The sequence below is a fragment of the Brassica napus genome, chromosome A3 (genome assembly GCF_020379485.1).
Source record: "Brassica napus cultivar Da-Ae chromosome A3, Da-Ae, whole genome shotgun sequence".
NCBI classification, from domain to species: Eukaryota; Viridiplantae; Streptophyta; class Magnoliopsida; order Brassicales; family Brassicaceae; genus Brassica; species Brassica napus.
The window spans coordinates 14,902,406-14,915,537 of record NC_063436.1 but is presented as its reverse complement, the minus strand read 5'-3'; the positions used below and the strand labels follow the sequence as shown (position 1 = coordinate 14,915,537).

The following is a 13,132-nucleotide window of genomic DNA, read 5'->3' as shown; positions in this document are numbered from 1 at the left end:
CTCAAACACTCAGCTTGACCAAAATTTGATTCTTTAGCCCACGTCTCCATTGACTTTTTAACCATATGAATGGATTGCTTCTGGTCCGTAATTTCTATCTCAAACTCCCATGTATCTTCCTGCATCTCATCATGACCCCAAGGATATAAACCAATCTCAAATTCTCCACTGCCCTTTGATGTAAGGTGCTCTTCTCCCACAGCTCGTTGTTCTCGTCCATCTGTTCTTACAACTAAGAACATCCTTGCACCTTTCATATGACTCATAGATTCAGCCCTGGTGGAAGAGACTATGTCTTTTCTCCATAACCTGCGTTTCCTCACCTTATAGTTCCACTCCTGAACCTGAGATCTTCGAACTTCTACCGTCTCAGGAAGCATCACGCCCACAGGAAGCATCACACCCACAGCAGAAACAATGATTTTGGCCTTATAGCCTGCTTCAGTCCCAGCTTTCAAGAGACATTTGAACCCCGTTTCCACGGCTCCAAGCAGCTTAACTCGCTTCCTAACCTTATAATAGTACCATCTGACCATAAGCTTTCTTGTATACTTTCTTCCTTTGTGAAGCATTTCTGATTTCTCCAGCTTGAAAAGTTCCCCATCTTTTGTCACCTTCTCAGCTGTTACTTTACAGCTTCTGCGAAGTCTAACCTTGAACCGAACCTTATGAAACCCTCGTTTCTCTCGTTGCCTCATCTGTTGTTGGACCTGAGAATGATTGCCATGGCTCTTATACTTGTTTATTTCCTCCGATTCAGACTCCAGTGTTGCTTCATCCTGCAAAGACTTCATCCCAGCCTCAGGATCATCATGTTCTAGCGCTGTAACATCCTCAGCGAAGATACTTTGATCTCCTATCCTTGTATCTACATGACCATCTATATCCGTAGGCTCATGGGAAGTAAACTCAAACCAGAAGAGATGAGTCTCTCGCCTCACTCCTGTGTCGATGATCTGCCTTTTAACCACACAGATCTTCGTACAGTCTTTTGGATCTCTAAAACTTAGAGAGTCTAGGAACATTCCCCAGCTCTTACATGCTTGCGCAAGCTTCACCTGAGTTGCTCTCTTCTCCCGATGGTATTGTTTCTTCGTACTCACAGTCTTCACTCTCATACACCTCCTCTGAGATGTCGCAAGCTCTGTAAGATCTAACGAACCAGGCAAATCAAGAGTTCTTCTGGGTGACTTACTTTTCAGTTTCTTAAACCGAGATCTGTGGTAGTTTTTCTTGATCGGAATTCTTTTGAACCTGGTACCTTCGTTTAGCTTGAGATCTTCAAACCTTTTAGGGATGAAAGCGTTATAAGGATGAGATTCACCATACGGCCGCTTCCGCCGCTTCCGATACTCCTCACGAAACTCCTCATGCAGTCTCTGACTGTCCATTCGAAGCTCCTCATGCAGTTTCCGATCCACATCCATCTGTTTGAATGATTGTAGTAGCTTCTCGAACTTCTCACTGAAATTTTTTTTTTTTTTTTTTTTAACTCAAGGTCAAAGGAACTTGAGCTCTGATACCAATGATAAGCCCATGATTGAGCTTATCTGAATAGAACAGAAAGGGAGGGAGAAATGACGAAGAGCAAAGGGAGAAGAGAAGAGATAGAGGTAGAAGTTGGGGATTTACCCAGTTTGATATTGTGATCGTAATCGATAGATGTTTCTTACAACGGTGGTGATTACATATAGTGCATAAAAGGGCTTAAAAGTTAATAAGAGTAAAGGCCCATTAATCTTCAACGTGGCCCATTTGTAGACTTATCACAAGTGTTGTCGTTAAATTTACTAAAAAGAAGAATCAATGTAGTAGTAAAATGGATATATACAGAGAAGATATAGAAGGGAGATGAAGAGCTGAGCAACATTCGATTAATATGTTAGGCTCTTGTGTTGTCTTGGACTGATGGTAAAACCATAAGTAACCGCACAAAATGTCAGTTGTTTGTATCGGAAGTAACTGTAGAGTAGTAAAATCATTTCTAATGGATCATCGCGTAGCTCAGAATATAAATTGTGGGCCCCGCACGATGAGTCTGGGTTAAAAAAATAATAAATGCACTGCCTCGATCGATCTACAAAAGTGGATATTGCTAAAAAAAGATAAATTAAAAAAAACGTGCAAGGGGTCCAGCGGAGAAGATGGATCAGGATCTGAAATCCACCACGGGCACGGCGGCCATCGAGCATCGGTCGTTCGCTCGGATCGGGTTTCTGGGGAATCCCAGCGATGTATACTTCGGGCGTACAATCTCATTCACAATAGGCAACTTCTGGGCGTCAGTGAAGCTGGAGCCATCGGAACATGTGATAATAAAGCCACATCCATTCCACGATCTCGTCCAGTTCAACTCTCTCGACCATCTCGTACTCACGCTCTCCTTTCTCCTTTCTCATTTTCGATCTGGAATCTGCTCCACATTACCATTGGCATTTCGTGTTGTTAATGCAAAGTGATTTACGTCGACTCCAGATCTGGTGGATCATTAGTTTTAGTTTAGATAGTGAAACTAGTTTATATATATAGCTCTAACTCTGAGATTTGACCTTAAGTTGGTTGAAGTTATGGTAACATTAACATTTGTTTTTCTCTTATAAGCTGAACCGCTTGGAGAATGAAGGTTACTACGGTGGTGTTAGGCTGCTAATGGCCATTTGTAAAGTGTTCCGTAACTATTGCAAAGATAATGCCATTCAGCTTCATCAACGAAACTTCACTCTTTACTACAACACCAATATCCCTAGGCAGGTACACAGAGAGTTTTTCTTTATTCTTGTTTGTTTCTGCATGTGAATTTGAATTCTGCTTGTTGATAGATATATACATTGCTGATTCTCTATTATTTATGATGTTCCAGACAGGGCTTTCTGGTTCTAGCGCCATTGTCTCCGCTGCTCTTAGCTGCCTTCTTGACTTCTACAACGTCAGGCATCTCATCAAACTACAAGTTCGCCCTAACCTTGTTCTCAATGCTGAGAAAGAGCTTGGTATTGTCGCTGGTCTTCAGGACCGGGTTGCTCAGGTCTATGGTGGTCTTGTTCACATGGTGGGTCCCGGCGGTCTTATCTTTTACATAGCCTTTGTTATTTCCATCATTAGTTAATTAATGACTTTTTTTTTCCATTGCAGGATTTTAGTAAGGAGCACATGGATAAGCTGGGACATGGGATTTACACTCCTATGGATATCACTCTCCTTCCACCTTTGCATCTTATCTATGCTGAGAATCCTAGCGACTCCGGCAAGGTATTCTTCTCAAATGACTACAACTCAGGCGTATACAGTTGAGTGACAAGATTTGCTATTTTACATGTTCTTTTTCATACTTTTACCACTGCAGGTACATAGTAGGGTTCGACAAAGATGGTTAGATGGCGATGAGTTGATAATCACATCAATGGAAGAGGTTGGAAAGCTAGCAGAAGAGGGTCGAACTGCCTTACTCGAAAAGGACCATTCCAAGCTCGTGCAACTCATGAACCGTAACTTCGACCTTCGGAGGTAATATCTAATTTAGAGATAATATAGAAAATCGGAAACCTATCCACAGCTACACACCTACTACATTTAGTTATGAAATTATTGTATCTCTGTACGCAGGAAGATGTTTGGGGACGAATGCTTAGGAGCAATGAACATAGAGATGGTGGAAGTTGCAAGGAGGGTAGGTGCAGCTTCCAAGTTCACCGGAAGTGGAGGAGCAGTTGTGGTTTTCTGTCCTGAGGGACCATCTCAGGTGAAGCTTTTGGAAGAAGAATGCAAGAAATCGGGATTCATACTTGAGCCAGTGAAGATTGCACCTTCATGCTTGAATGATTCTGACATTCAAAGCCTTGGCTGAGTCTTCTTTTCTCCACGGAGAAAGCCTCAGTTACATACATTACATGTGAGCTTTTATGTCTACGTCTTTTAATTTTTCTACGTCTTTTCCTTAGTTTATATCCTTTAATATTTTCTGTTTTGTTTTCTTCCACATACAGTTTTTTGAATAAGGAACTTTGAACATTAAGAAATCATGTTGCAATAAACAAAAAAAAAGCCAGAGAAATAGTGTACATACATGTGTGTCTTTTTAGTTTGTACTTTGGAACTACTTTTTTAGAAAATTATAAGAAAAAAGTAGAACTATATAGTAAACTAAGTAAAGGGTAAATATTATGAATGAAAAAAATAAAAGTAGAAATGAAGATTAAAAGAATGTACAATTGGTCTGGGCTTTGAACTTCCGCAATACTATGTTGGGCCAACTTAATCTATATTGTTGGGATTCTGTGGTACTGGATAAAAGCCCTCTTTAATATATTAGGGATTATGTACGTGTTAAAGTGGTCCTGATCCAAAACTATAGACAAAAGGAAGTTAACTTTTGAATTTATGATCGACACGTGAAAGTGAAACATTAAACAATGAATTTAGATTTATTTCTTTTTGAACAAATTTTAGGCGAAGTATCGTAATACTAGAATTGTGATTGAATACGCCGTCGAAGATCCCTTTTAACCAACAAAGAGAGAAAGAGGATATCTGTTGATAATAGTGTCGTTAATCTTTTTCATCGTAGAGGAGCTGACATATAAAAAGGTTTGGATGTTTATCTAATTGTAGTTAGTTGTCAATCGATTTGATTAAAAGTCAACAGCTGGTTGGTGTAGTTATTGTTGATTTTATATTAGTTGGAACGGAACGGGGGTAGATTCGTGGCCACCTTCTAGGCTGTATTATGAAATCTATTTGCTGACTCAAAGTTGAATGAATCATTTTTAGTATTGAGTCGGTGATTACTTACTAGTCGTGATTGAATGAATCTCTTCTTCATTAAGACGCCGCCGCCTTTGTGTTGTGTATATTTTTCCTCGTCCTGCATCCTAATAGTATCCTTCGCCTTAATACAATTAATTTCGCCACCTTTGCTCAAGGTTTCTGTTGTCATTATCCCTCCCTTAGGTATTTTGCATGTTGCCTCCCTCTATTCTCTTCTTCTTTCTGTGTATAAAGTTGATAAGATTCTAAATTCCAGAATATCTTTTTCTTATCCTCTGTGCAGCTAGCTATATTGATCTTCAGCCTTCAAGTTTGTTAGTTTGCTTTTTTCTTCAATCTGAGTAAAGTTTGATGGGAGGAGGAAATTCTAAAGAAGATTGGAGGCAAGAGTCGCCATCTTCATCATCATCATCATGGGCTTCTCATCAGAGTTATCCTCAATCCGGACCTGGTAGCTACAACTATCCTCCTCCACCCTCTTATTCTCCTGCTCCCGCTCCATCTCCATCTCCGGCTCCCAGTTTTGGTGCTCATCTTCCTCAGCCGCCTCCTTATACTCAAGAGGAGGGCTATGCTTATCCTTACCCTCCCCCACAGCCTCATCCTACTACTGATAGGAAGAAGTTTGATCGTAGGTATTCCAAAATATCTGATAACTACGCCTCTTTAGATCAGGTGAGCCTCTTTTTTCTTTTAACAAGTGATGAATGAATGAATGAATGATACACACAAACACTTGGTGTTGAAATCTGAATCTAGCATGTCACTGGAATGTATCCTAGGTGTCAGAGGCTTTAGCGCGTGCAGGTCTTGAATCTTCTAATCTTATCCTCGGTATCGATTTCACCAAGAGCAATGAGTGGACAGGTTAGTTTGAGTTTCTCTTTCTTCATCTAGGTCAAGGAGAGGAAATGCTAGGCTAGGCTAATCAATCATCATTTTGGGTTTGCGTGCTGCAGGAGCCAAGTCCTTCAATAAGAAAAGCTTGCATCATATCAGCAATACTCCCAATCCTTACGAGCAAGCTATCACTATCATTGGAAGAACCTTAGCCGCCTTTGACGAGGACAACTTGATTCCTTGTTTTGGTTTTGGTGACGGTAAATCACCCACTGCTTCTTACTTGGTTGTTCCTTGTTGTTATTTCAGAGAATAGTTGTAATATCATTAACATTTTACTCTCTTTTTGCAGCATCAACGCATGATCAAGACGTGTTTAGTTTCTATCCAGAGGGTAGATCCTGTAATGGATTTGAGCAAGTTTTGGCTCGCTACAGAGATATTGTACCTCACCTTAAGCTCGCAGGTTTCTTTTTTTTTTTTTTTTTAAGCATTCTCTATCGTCTCATTGTGAAACTCTGTGTGTGCTGATATATTGTATTGTATTTTTCAGGACCGACATCTTTTGCACCCATCATTGAAATGGCGATGACAGTTGTTGAGCAGAGTAGTGGCCAATATCACGTGTTGGTGATTATAGCCGATGGACAGGTTAATATTTTTGATGCCTAAGCTGTGATATTATGATACCTCTGTTACTAAGGATATCAATTTGGAATCAATCAATCTCAGGTAACAAGAAGTGTGGATACGGAACATGGGCAGTTAAGTCCCCAAGAACAGAGGACTGTTGATGCAATTGTTAAAGCAAGGTTTGTGAATACTGACTATGTTTCAAATTTTATTTTATGTTTGTAGAGGTGTTATGTAATCAGTTTCTTCCTTTTTTCTTTTGTGTTGCAGTGCACTTCCTTTGTCAATAGTATTAGTCGGGGTGGGGGATGGACCATGGGACATGATGCAGGAGTTTGATGATAATATACCTGCCCGAGCTTTTGATAACTTCCAAGTAACCTCCTCCTTCTTCTTTATTTTTTTTTCATTCATGACGTAATACTCTTCCATTTACCCCATCTCTCTATTATCTGTTTGTAGTTTGTGAACTTCACGGAGATCATGTCAAAGAACAAAGAGCAGTCTCGAAAGGAGACAGAGTTCGCACTCTCTGCTCTCATGGAGATTCCTCCACAGTACAAAGCCACGATCGAGCTTGGCCTTTTAGGGTAATTAATGAACCAAAACCCAAAAAAATTTGAAACGGCTATGAAAGTTGTTACCAAGTTTCTTCTTCTTGTTGCCTTGACATGTTATGTTTTGCAGGCGAAGAAATGGGAGTATCCAAGAGAGAATCCCACTTCCACCTCCGGTGCAGCAGAGTGGAGCAACATTCTTCAAGCCGTCACCAATACAGAGTTTTGAACCGAGTGTACCTACTTATCCGATGGAGAGCAAGAATATGACCACTAGTGTGGACGACAACCAGGTATATATCTGTTTGAAATATTTCAAAAGAATAAAAATGGTTTGAAATACTCTAAATTGGTGTTGTTGTGAACACACAGCTTTGTCCGATATGTCTGAGCAATCCCAAAAACATGGCGTTTGGGTGCGGCCATCAGACATGTTGTGAATGCGGACCAGATCTTAAGGTGTGTCCTATTTGTCGTGCACCCATCCAGACCAGAATCAAGCTCTATTAATTCACCACTCTTCTCCAAGAGATTTTAGATCTTTCTGTAAAAAAAACAAAAATGTTCTTTTGTTCTTTGATTGAATTCTTAAACATAGCTGCTGCTTCTATCTTTAGTTACTTTGCTTGGATTGCAAGTTTGATTTTCTGTTGATTGATCTGTCAAGATCTTATTCAAAAGATGCTTTGTTTTATATCCTATATATCCAACCCGTACAAGTCCAAGATTGGTAGGCTAAAATACCCAATACAGGCCTATTGGTAGTAGATATATTCAGACTATTCCTTTCTTCTCCAAATCATAAAAATTAAAGCTGGTCACTTTCTTTCTACTTTGATTCTTAACTTCGACCAAGTTTTTTTTTTTTTTTAAATCTGAAACATACTTTTATGGATTCTCTTCGGTTCAGCCTACAACAATCTCCAATTCAACTGAACCCTCTCTGATCAAGAGACACTAACATATCTAACCAAACCAGTGTAAACGATCCGTGACCATATTATTATTGTATCAAACAAAAAGTATTGCTCAAATTATACTTCAAACTCAAACTCTTTATTGTTTTGAAAAACTATCTCAACTCTAACACTTATACCACACATTGGTATCTCTTTATATAGCGCTTTATTTATCCTAAACTCATTAGGAATAACTCACTTAGATATTTCCTAATCCTTATAGATAACACAACACATTAAGATTAGGTAGCTTGCACTTCAAACTAGTTCAAGCTTATCTCAACAATTATCCTCTGCACGTAAGATCCTACGATTAGTACTCATTACTCAACAACGATGGTCAAACCAAACTAAACCCCGATCCAGACTGTGAATTCTATTCCATACCCACAGGTCGATCATCCAGAAACAGTGGACGAGCTGCGAGACTTGAGACACACGCCATATTAATAAAGATGTGAAAATTATAATATAGATAGTAGGTTTTCAATAACATATGTTTTGTGTGTGATTCGTTATGTTCGTAGATTCATGGAGAATGAACACTATCCAAGCAAGGTAGCATATTGTCCCTTTCAACGTGTATCACAACTTGCTTTCGTTTTGATTTTTATTTTATATATCTTCATTATCCAAAATAAAATGAAAAGTGAACAAGTAGACGGAACTGTATATGGAAGTGTCAAAGTGACACAAAACACAAGTGTTGAACCAAAGACAAAGCAAAGAAGTTGATTCAAAGTTTCCTCTCTTTTTTTGTTGGTTTAATACTTTTTCACTTACATATATATACACACACATGGATACTACCCAATCATTCACCACAACACATAGTAGTATCCTTCACATATAGTTTTTTTTCTTCAACCCCTACCACCTCGCCAATATGGCCCAACGCTTCCAACTGAACCCAAAGCCCTTCACTGACCCACAGGCTGATCATCTCAACAGGGTCTCTTTGATCCCAAGATCTGCCGAGCAGAAGCTGGCTGCTGATAACTTAGGCGACAGGCGTCCCTTAGCCCCTAGAACTCATGAAGACAAACCCTTTGGTGAACATTCAGATGCTCTCCATCATCACAATGTTGCTCCTCCTCCACATAATAAGGTGATGGATCATGACCCCGAGAAAAAGACCGGTTCTGTAGTCCCTAAAACGCCACATCATCCTCACCCATCTGAGGATCTCCACGATGCCAACAGTCGACATTCCTTGGTTCCGAGATCACTAGGTCACAACTCCCTCGGTGGAAGATTTGGACCTGGAAAGAACCAAGCCTTTCGAAGAAATGGGAGGCCAATGTTTTCACTTTCTGATGATCGAGTTATGGCTGATAGAGTCTTGAAGACTCATAGTCCAGACATGGTCTTCTTTGATGTCAAATCACTTCTCTCCGTTGCTGATGACATCTTCAAGTCTTACGTCCCATCCATTGACTCCTCCTCCTCTGCTTCTAAGGTTTTGTTTCTTGCTCCACAATTTAATCTCCCAAATTTTCAACATCATATTGATTTTCATTTTCTTTCTTTTGCAGCCGTCAGTGGTGTTCAAGGATTACGCTGATCATACCTCCTTTGAAACTTTCGCTGAACTCATCGATCAAATCACTTGCGAGGTATATATTCTGTTGTGAACATACGCGAATCAACTTTGAAAAAAGCAAAAGAAATATCAAAACGAATGGAGACAAATATCGTTTTGGGTTTCTTATTATTTTGTAAATCAATATCTTATAAACACTTAGACCTGTATTTATAGCAGCTTCAAAACTCGATTTCCTTTTCCCTATAGGAATACATACTTATCTAGAAAAAGTATGCAACATACTCGTATGAAGCTTTCTTTGTTTTAACATTTGATTTCATTTTTCTAAAGAAGTATAGTATCAATGTGTCAGATCGAGTGCAAGTGTCTTCATGGAGGTGAGTCTCACGGCATGATGACATCAGGGATTCATTTAGACAGCCGCAACACGACGACGTTCTCTGTTCTGTCCCTGGTCTCCAAATACCGTTGGGATGCTAAGCTAGTCCTTGTCCTAGCCGCTTTGGCCGTGAAATACGGCGTTTTCCTCCTCCTTGCCGAGACGTACGCAACGAATCAGCTCACTAAATCTCTGGCGCTCATCAAACAGCTCCCTAGCATCTTCTCTAGGCAGAACGCGCTGCACCAGCGTCTCGACAAGACCCGGGTTCTGATGCAAGACATGGTTGATCTCACCACTACCATCATCCGGATCTATGAACTCCCGCCTCACCACATCACAGCTGCGTTTACCGACCATATCCCCACCGCTGTTTACTGGATTGTCCGCAGCGTTCTGATCTGCGTTTCTCATATCAGTGGTGCCAGCGGTTTCAAGCAGGAGTAAGTACCTTTTTTTCTTATTACGAAGCTTTTCTTGGTCTGCAAGAAAAGAGTTTTAAAAGTTACTACTCATTTGTGTGTTTCAGCCAAGTCATGTCGTTTATGGAAGTTTCAGAGATACATGAGAATAGTGAGAGGCTTAGAAAGATCAATGCTTACCTGCTAGAACAACTCAACAAGAGTCACTTGACTATAGGTATAATATATGTTTGTTTTAAGCTCTTTTTATCTCTTTGTTTCTCTGTTCTCAAGCTCCTTTTTGTTCTGTTATAGAGGAGGGTATAGTTGAAGAAGAGTATCAAGAACTCATTCAGACGTTCACTACTATCATCCACGTTGACGTTGTTCCTCCTCTGCTTCGTCTTCTCAGACCTATTGATTTTCTTTACCATGGCGCTGGTGATTCCAAGAGACGCGTAAATAACAAAACTAAATCTATTTCTTTCTTTAAAAATGTGACAAAAAAAAAAAATCTATTTCTTTAAAAAAGAAAAAATAATAATAATAAATCTCTTTCTTTAAAAATCTCTCTCTGTCTCCGTTTATTTCACTTGCTATATTTTCAACCATTAAACAGGTTGGGATCAACGTGCTGACGCAAAAGCACGTGCTGCTTCTGGTATCAGACCTAGAAAACATCGAGAAAGAGCTCTACATTCTGGAATCCCTCTACACAGAAGCATGGCAGCAATCATTCGAGATTCTATGGGTCCCAGTTCAAGATATCTGGACAGACGCTCACGATGCCAAGTTCGAGTCACTTCATTCCAACATGAGATGGTACGTTCTTGGAGAGCCTCGGAAGCTAAGGAGAGCCGCGGTGAGGTTTGTTAGAGAATGGTGGGGGTTCAAGAACAGACCTATACTCGTTGCGCTTGACCCCAAAGGCCAAGTTATGTCCACTAACGCTTTCCCCATGGTCTGGATCTGGCAAACATTCGCCTATCCCTTCACCACCGCTAGGGAACATGATCTATGGAGTGAACAGGAGTGGAATCTTGAGTTCTTGATTGATGGCACTGATCCTCACTCCCTCAACCAGGTTTCGTACTTATGAGATCATGTTTCTTGTGTTACAAGTAATTTGCAAGAGATGAGTAATTTTTTTATTTTGTTTTGTTTTTATATCAGCTTGTTGATGGAAAATACATATGTGTATATGGTGGAGAAGACATGCAATGGATAAGAAACTTCACTAGTCTGTGGCGTACTGTTGCAAAAGCAGCAAACATTCAGATCGAGATGGTTTATGTTGGAAAAAGGAACCCTAAGAACGGGATCCAGCGGATAATCAACACAATCAGAGATGAAAACCTCAGCCATACATTGCCGGACTTGTTTCAGATCTGGTTCTTCTGGGCGAGGGTTGAGAGCATGTGGGAGTCGAAACAAAGGATGCTAAAAGCCCAAAGAACAAAAGGAGGGCGGCAAGGGTTTAAAGAAGAAGAGGAAAAGGACCTTGTGCTGCAAGAAATCGTTGCTTTGTTAGGTTTTGGAGGAGAAGGAGATGGGTGGGGACTGGTGAGCAAAACTGCTGACTTGATGGTTCGAGCCAAGGGGAACTTGTTTTCCCAGGGTTTGGCTGAATTCAACGAATGGGAAGTCAACATTCCCGCACATGGTTTTCTGAAAGCACTCAATGATCATCTGATGATGCGTCTCCCACCACACCACTGCACGAGGTTCATGCTTCCTGAGACTTCTGGGATTATACCCGATGAGGTCGAGTGCACCGAGTGCCGTAGGACCATGGAAAAGTATTACTTGTACCAATGCTGCCTTGAGTAAGAGGAGGAGCATGTTGCTGCTTTGGAAGGCTTCTTAAATAAAACCAAAGTTTCTCTCTCTCTATCTTTCTTCTCATTCAATTAAATTACTTGTTGTGTTTATCTACTTCATGTGGTTGTTGTTGCTGCTGCTGCTGCTTCTTGTCTATGAAAGCGGAATCTTTGTACTAAAATTTGTGTGTTTATGATTTGGAAAAATAATAAAAAGTTTTATGTATTTGTAGCCAACTCTTGTTTTTAAAGTTTTTTCAAGTTAAGCTTCCAAAACATCAAATACCATATTAATTAGTAATTATACATCAATACTGATTTTTCCAAAATAGTAGTGTACTATTTTCCTCTGGTTTTCAAACTGGACCTTTATCAACCATCAGAAGGGAACAACCGGTTTCTTCTTTTCCTCCTAGAAATCAAATTTAGTATTTAATAATCTAATTATAGGATCCAAAATTTGCTACAAATATATAACCACAGACACACATTTTCTAAAATAAGGCTATTGGATCTCCATTTTTCTCTCAAATCCATGAATTTTTCCTAAAATATCTCATCACTGAAAACATATAAATCCATCACATTGTCCTCTTAGTTTTCTTCATCTAAAGCTTTTGCAGTATTCAGAAAAATAAATAAATAATACATACTGCTTTAGCTTTGGAACACCTTTAATCATTTTTAAAAATGGCACGTCAATTTGTCGTATTGGCTCTATTGGCTTTGGTCGTGGCCACCGCATTCGCTGCCGAGGCACCCTCAGCTGCTCCCACCGCCTCCCCTACAAAAGCACCCACCACGCAGACCAAGGCACCGGCTGCTGCACCCAAATCATCGTCAGCCTCAGCACCCAAAGCATCGTCCCCTGTGGCAGAGGAACCAACAGCCGAAGACGATTACGCAGCAACCAGCCCGAGTGAATCTGCCGAGGGACCCACCGTCTCCTCCCCACCAGCACCTACCCCAGAGGTTGTTGATGGACCATCTTCCGATGCACCCACCCCCGGCCCCGAGGTACTCGACGGCAGCGCCACTAATGTGAAGCTCTCCATCGCCGGCACTGTTGCCGCCGTCGGATTCTTCTTCTTCTCTCTCTAAGTTGATAAACAACTTATTTGTTTCATATGACTTTATGTAACGTTTGAGATGAGACCACATCTTTACTATATGCGAATTATTATATCAAAAGATTAAAGGGACCTATTATTAATTAAACTACTAATGTTCTTG

The 13,132-nt window shown here is 40.3% G+C and overlaps 4 protein-coding genes across 5 annotated transcripts; all 4 read left to right on the top strand.

Moving 5' to 3' along the window:
* The first annotated feature begins 2,080 nt into the window (after positions 1–2,080).
* LOC106442073 (glucuronokinase 1) lies at positions 2,081–4,058 on the top strand. Its single transcript, XM_048776180.1, has 6 exons — positions 2,081–2,369; positions 2,602–2,751; positions 2,861–3,049; positions 3,133–3,249; positions 3,344–3,504; positions 3,604–4,058. Exons 1-6 carry the CDS (start codon positions 2,145–2,147, stop codon positions 3,842–3,844), a joined length of 1,083 nt encoding a protein of 360 aa, XP_048632137.1. The 5' UTR covers positions 2,081–2,144; the 3' UTR covers positions 3,845–4,058.
* A 322-nt stretch (positions 4,059–4,380) lies between these two features.
* LOC106438885 (E3 ubiquitin-protein ligase RGLG1-like) lies at positions 4,381–7,521 on the top strand. Of its 2 annotated transcripts, none has more exons than XM_022716221.2 (11): positions 4,381–4,584; positions 5,048–5,439; positions 5,547–5,631; positions 5,724–5,864; positions 5,957–6,070; positions 6,158–6,255; positions 6,337–6,416; positions 6,508–6,613; positions 6,700–6,827; positions 6,925–7,087; positions 7,167–7,521. In XM_022716221.2, the coding sequence occupies exons 2-11, from the start codon at positions 5,116–5,118 to the stop codon at positions 7,302–7,304; spliced, it is 1,377 nt and encodes a 458-aa protein (XP_022571942.2). In that variant the 5' UTR covers positions 4,381–4,584; positions 5,048–5,115; the 3' UTR covers positions 7,305–7,521. The 2 variants fall into 2 exon arrangements, with proteins under 2 accessions (XP_022571942.2, XP_013735627.2); XM_013880173.3 differs by lacking the exon at positions 4,381–4,584 and adding an exon at positions 4,701–4,947.
* An 888-nt stretch (positions 7,522–8,409) lies between these two features.
* LOC106438884 (protein SIEVE ELEMENT OCCLUSION A-like) lies at positions 8,410–12,136 on the top strand. Its single transcript, XM_048776173.1, has 7 exons — positions 8,410–9,212; positions 9,289–9,369; positions 9,652–10,121; positions 10,208–10,317; positions 10,395–10,537; positions 10,699–11,163; positions 11,253–12,136. The coding sequence occupies exons 1-7, from the start codon at positions 8,640–8,642 to the stop codon at positions 11,907–11,909; spliced, it is 2,499 nt and encodes an 832-aa protein (XP_048632130.1). The 5' UTR covers positions 8,410–8,639; the 3' UTR covers positions 11,910–12,136.
* Positions 12,137–12,492: 356 nt separating this feature from the next.
* LOC106438883 (classical arabinogalactan protein 11) lies at positions 12,493–13,120 on the top strand. The gene has a single exon (XM_013880171.3). It carries the CDS (start codon positions 12,590–12,592, stop codon positions 12,998–13,000), a length of 411 nt encoding a protein of 136 aa, XP_013735625.2. The 5' UTR covers positions 12,493–12,589; the 3' UTR covers positions 13,001–13,120.
* The last annotated feature ends 12 nt before the right edge of the window (positions 13,121–13,132 follow it).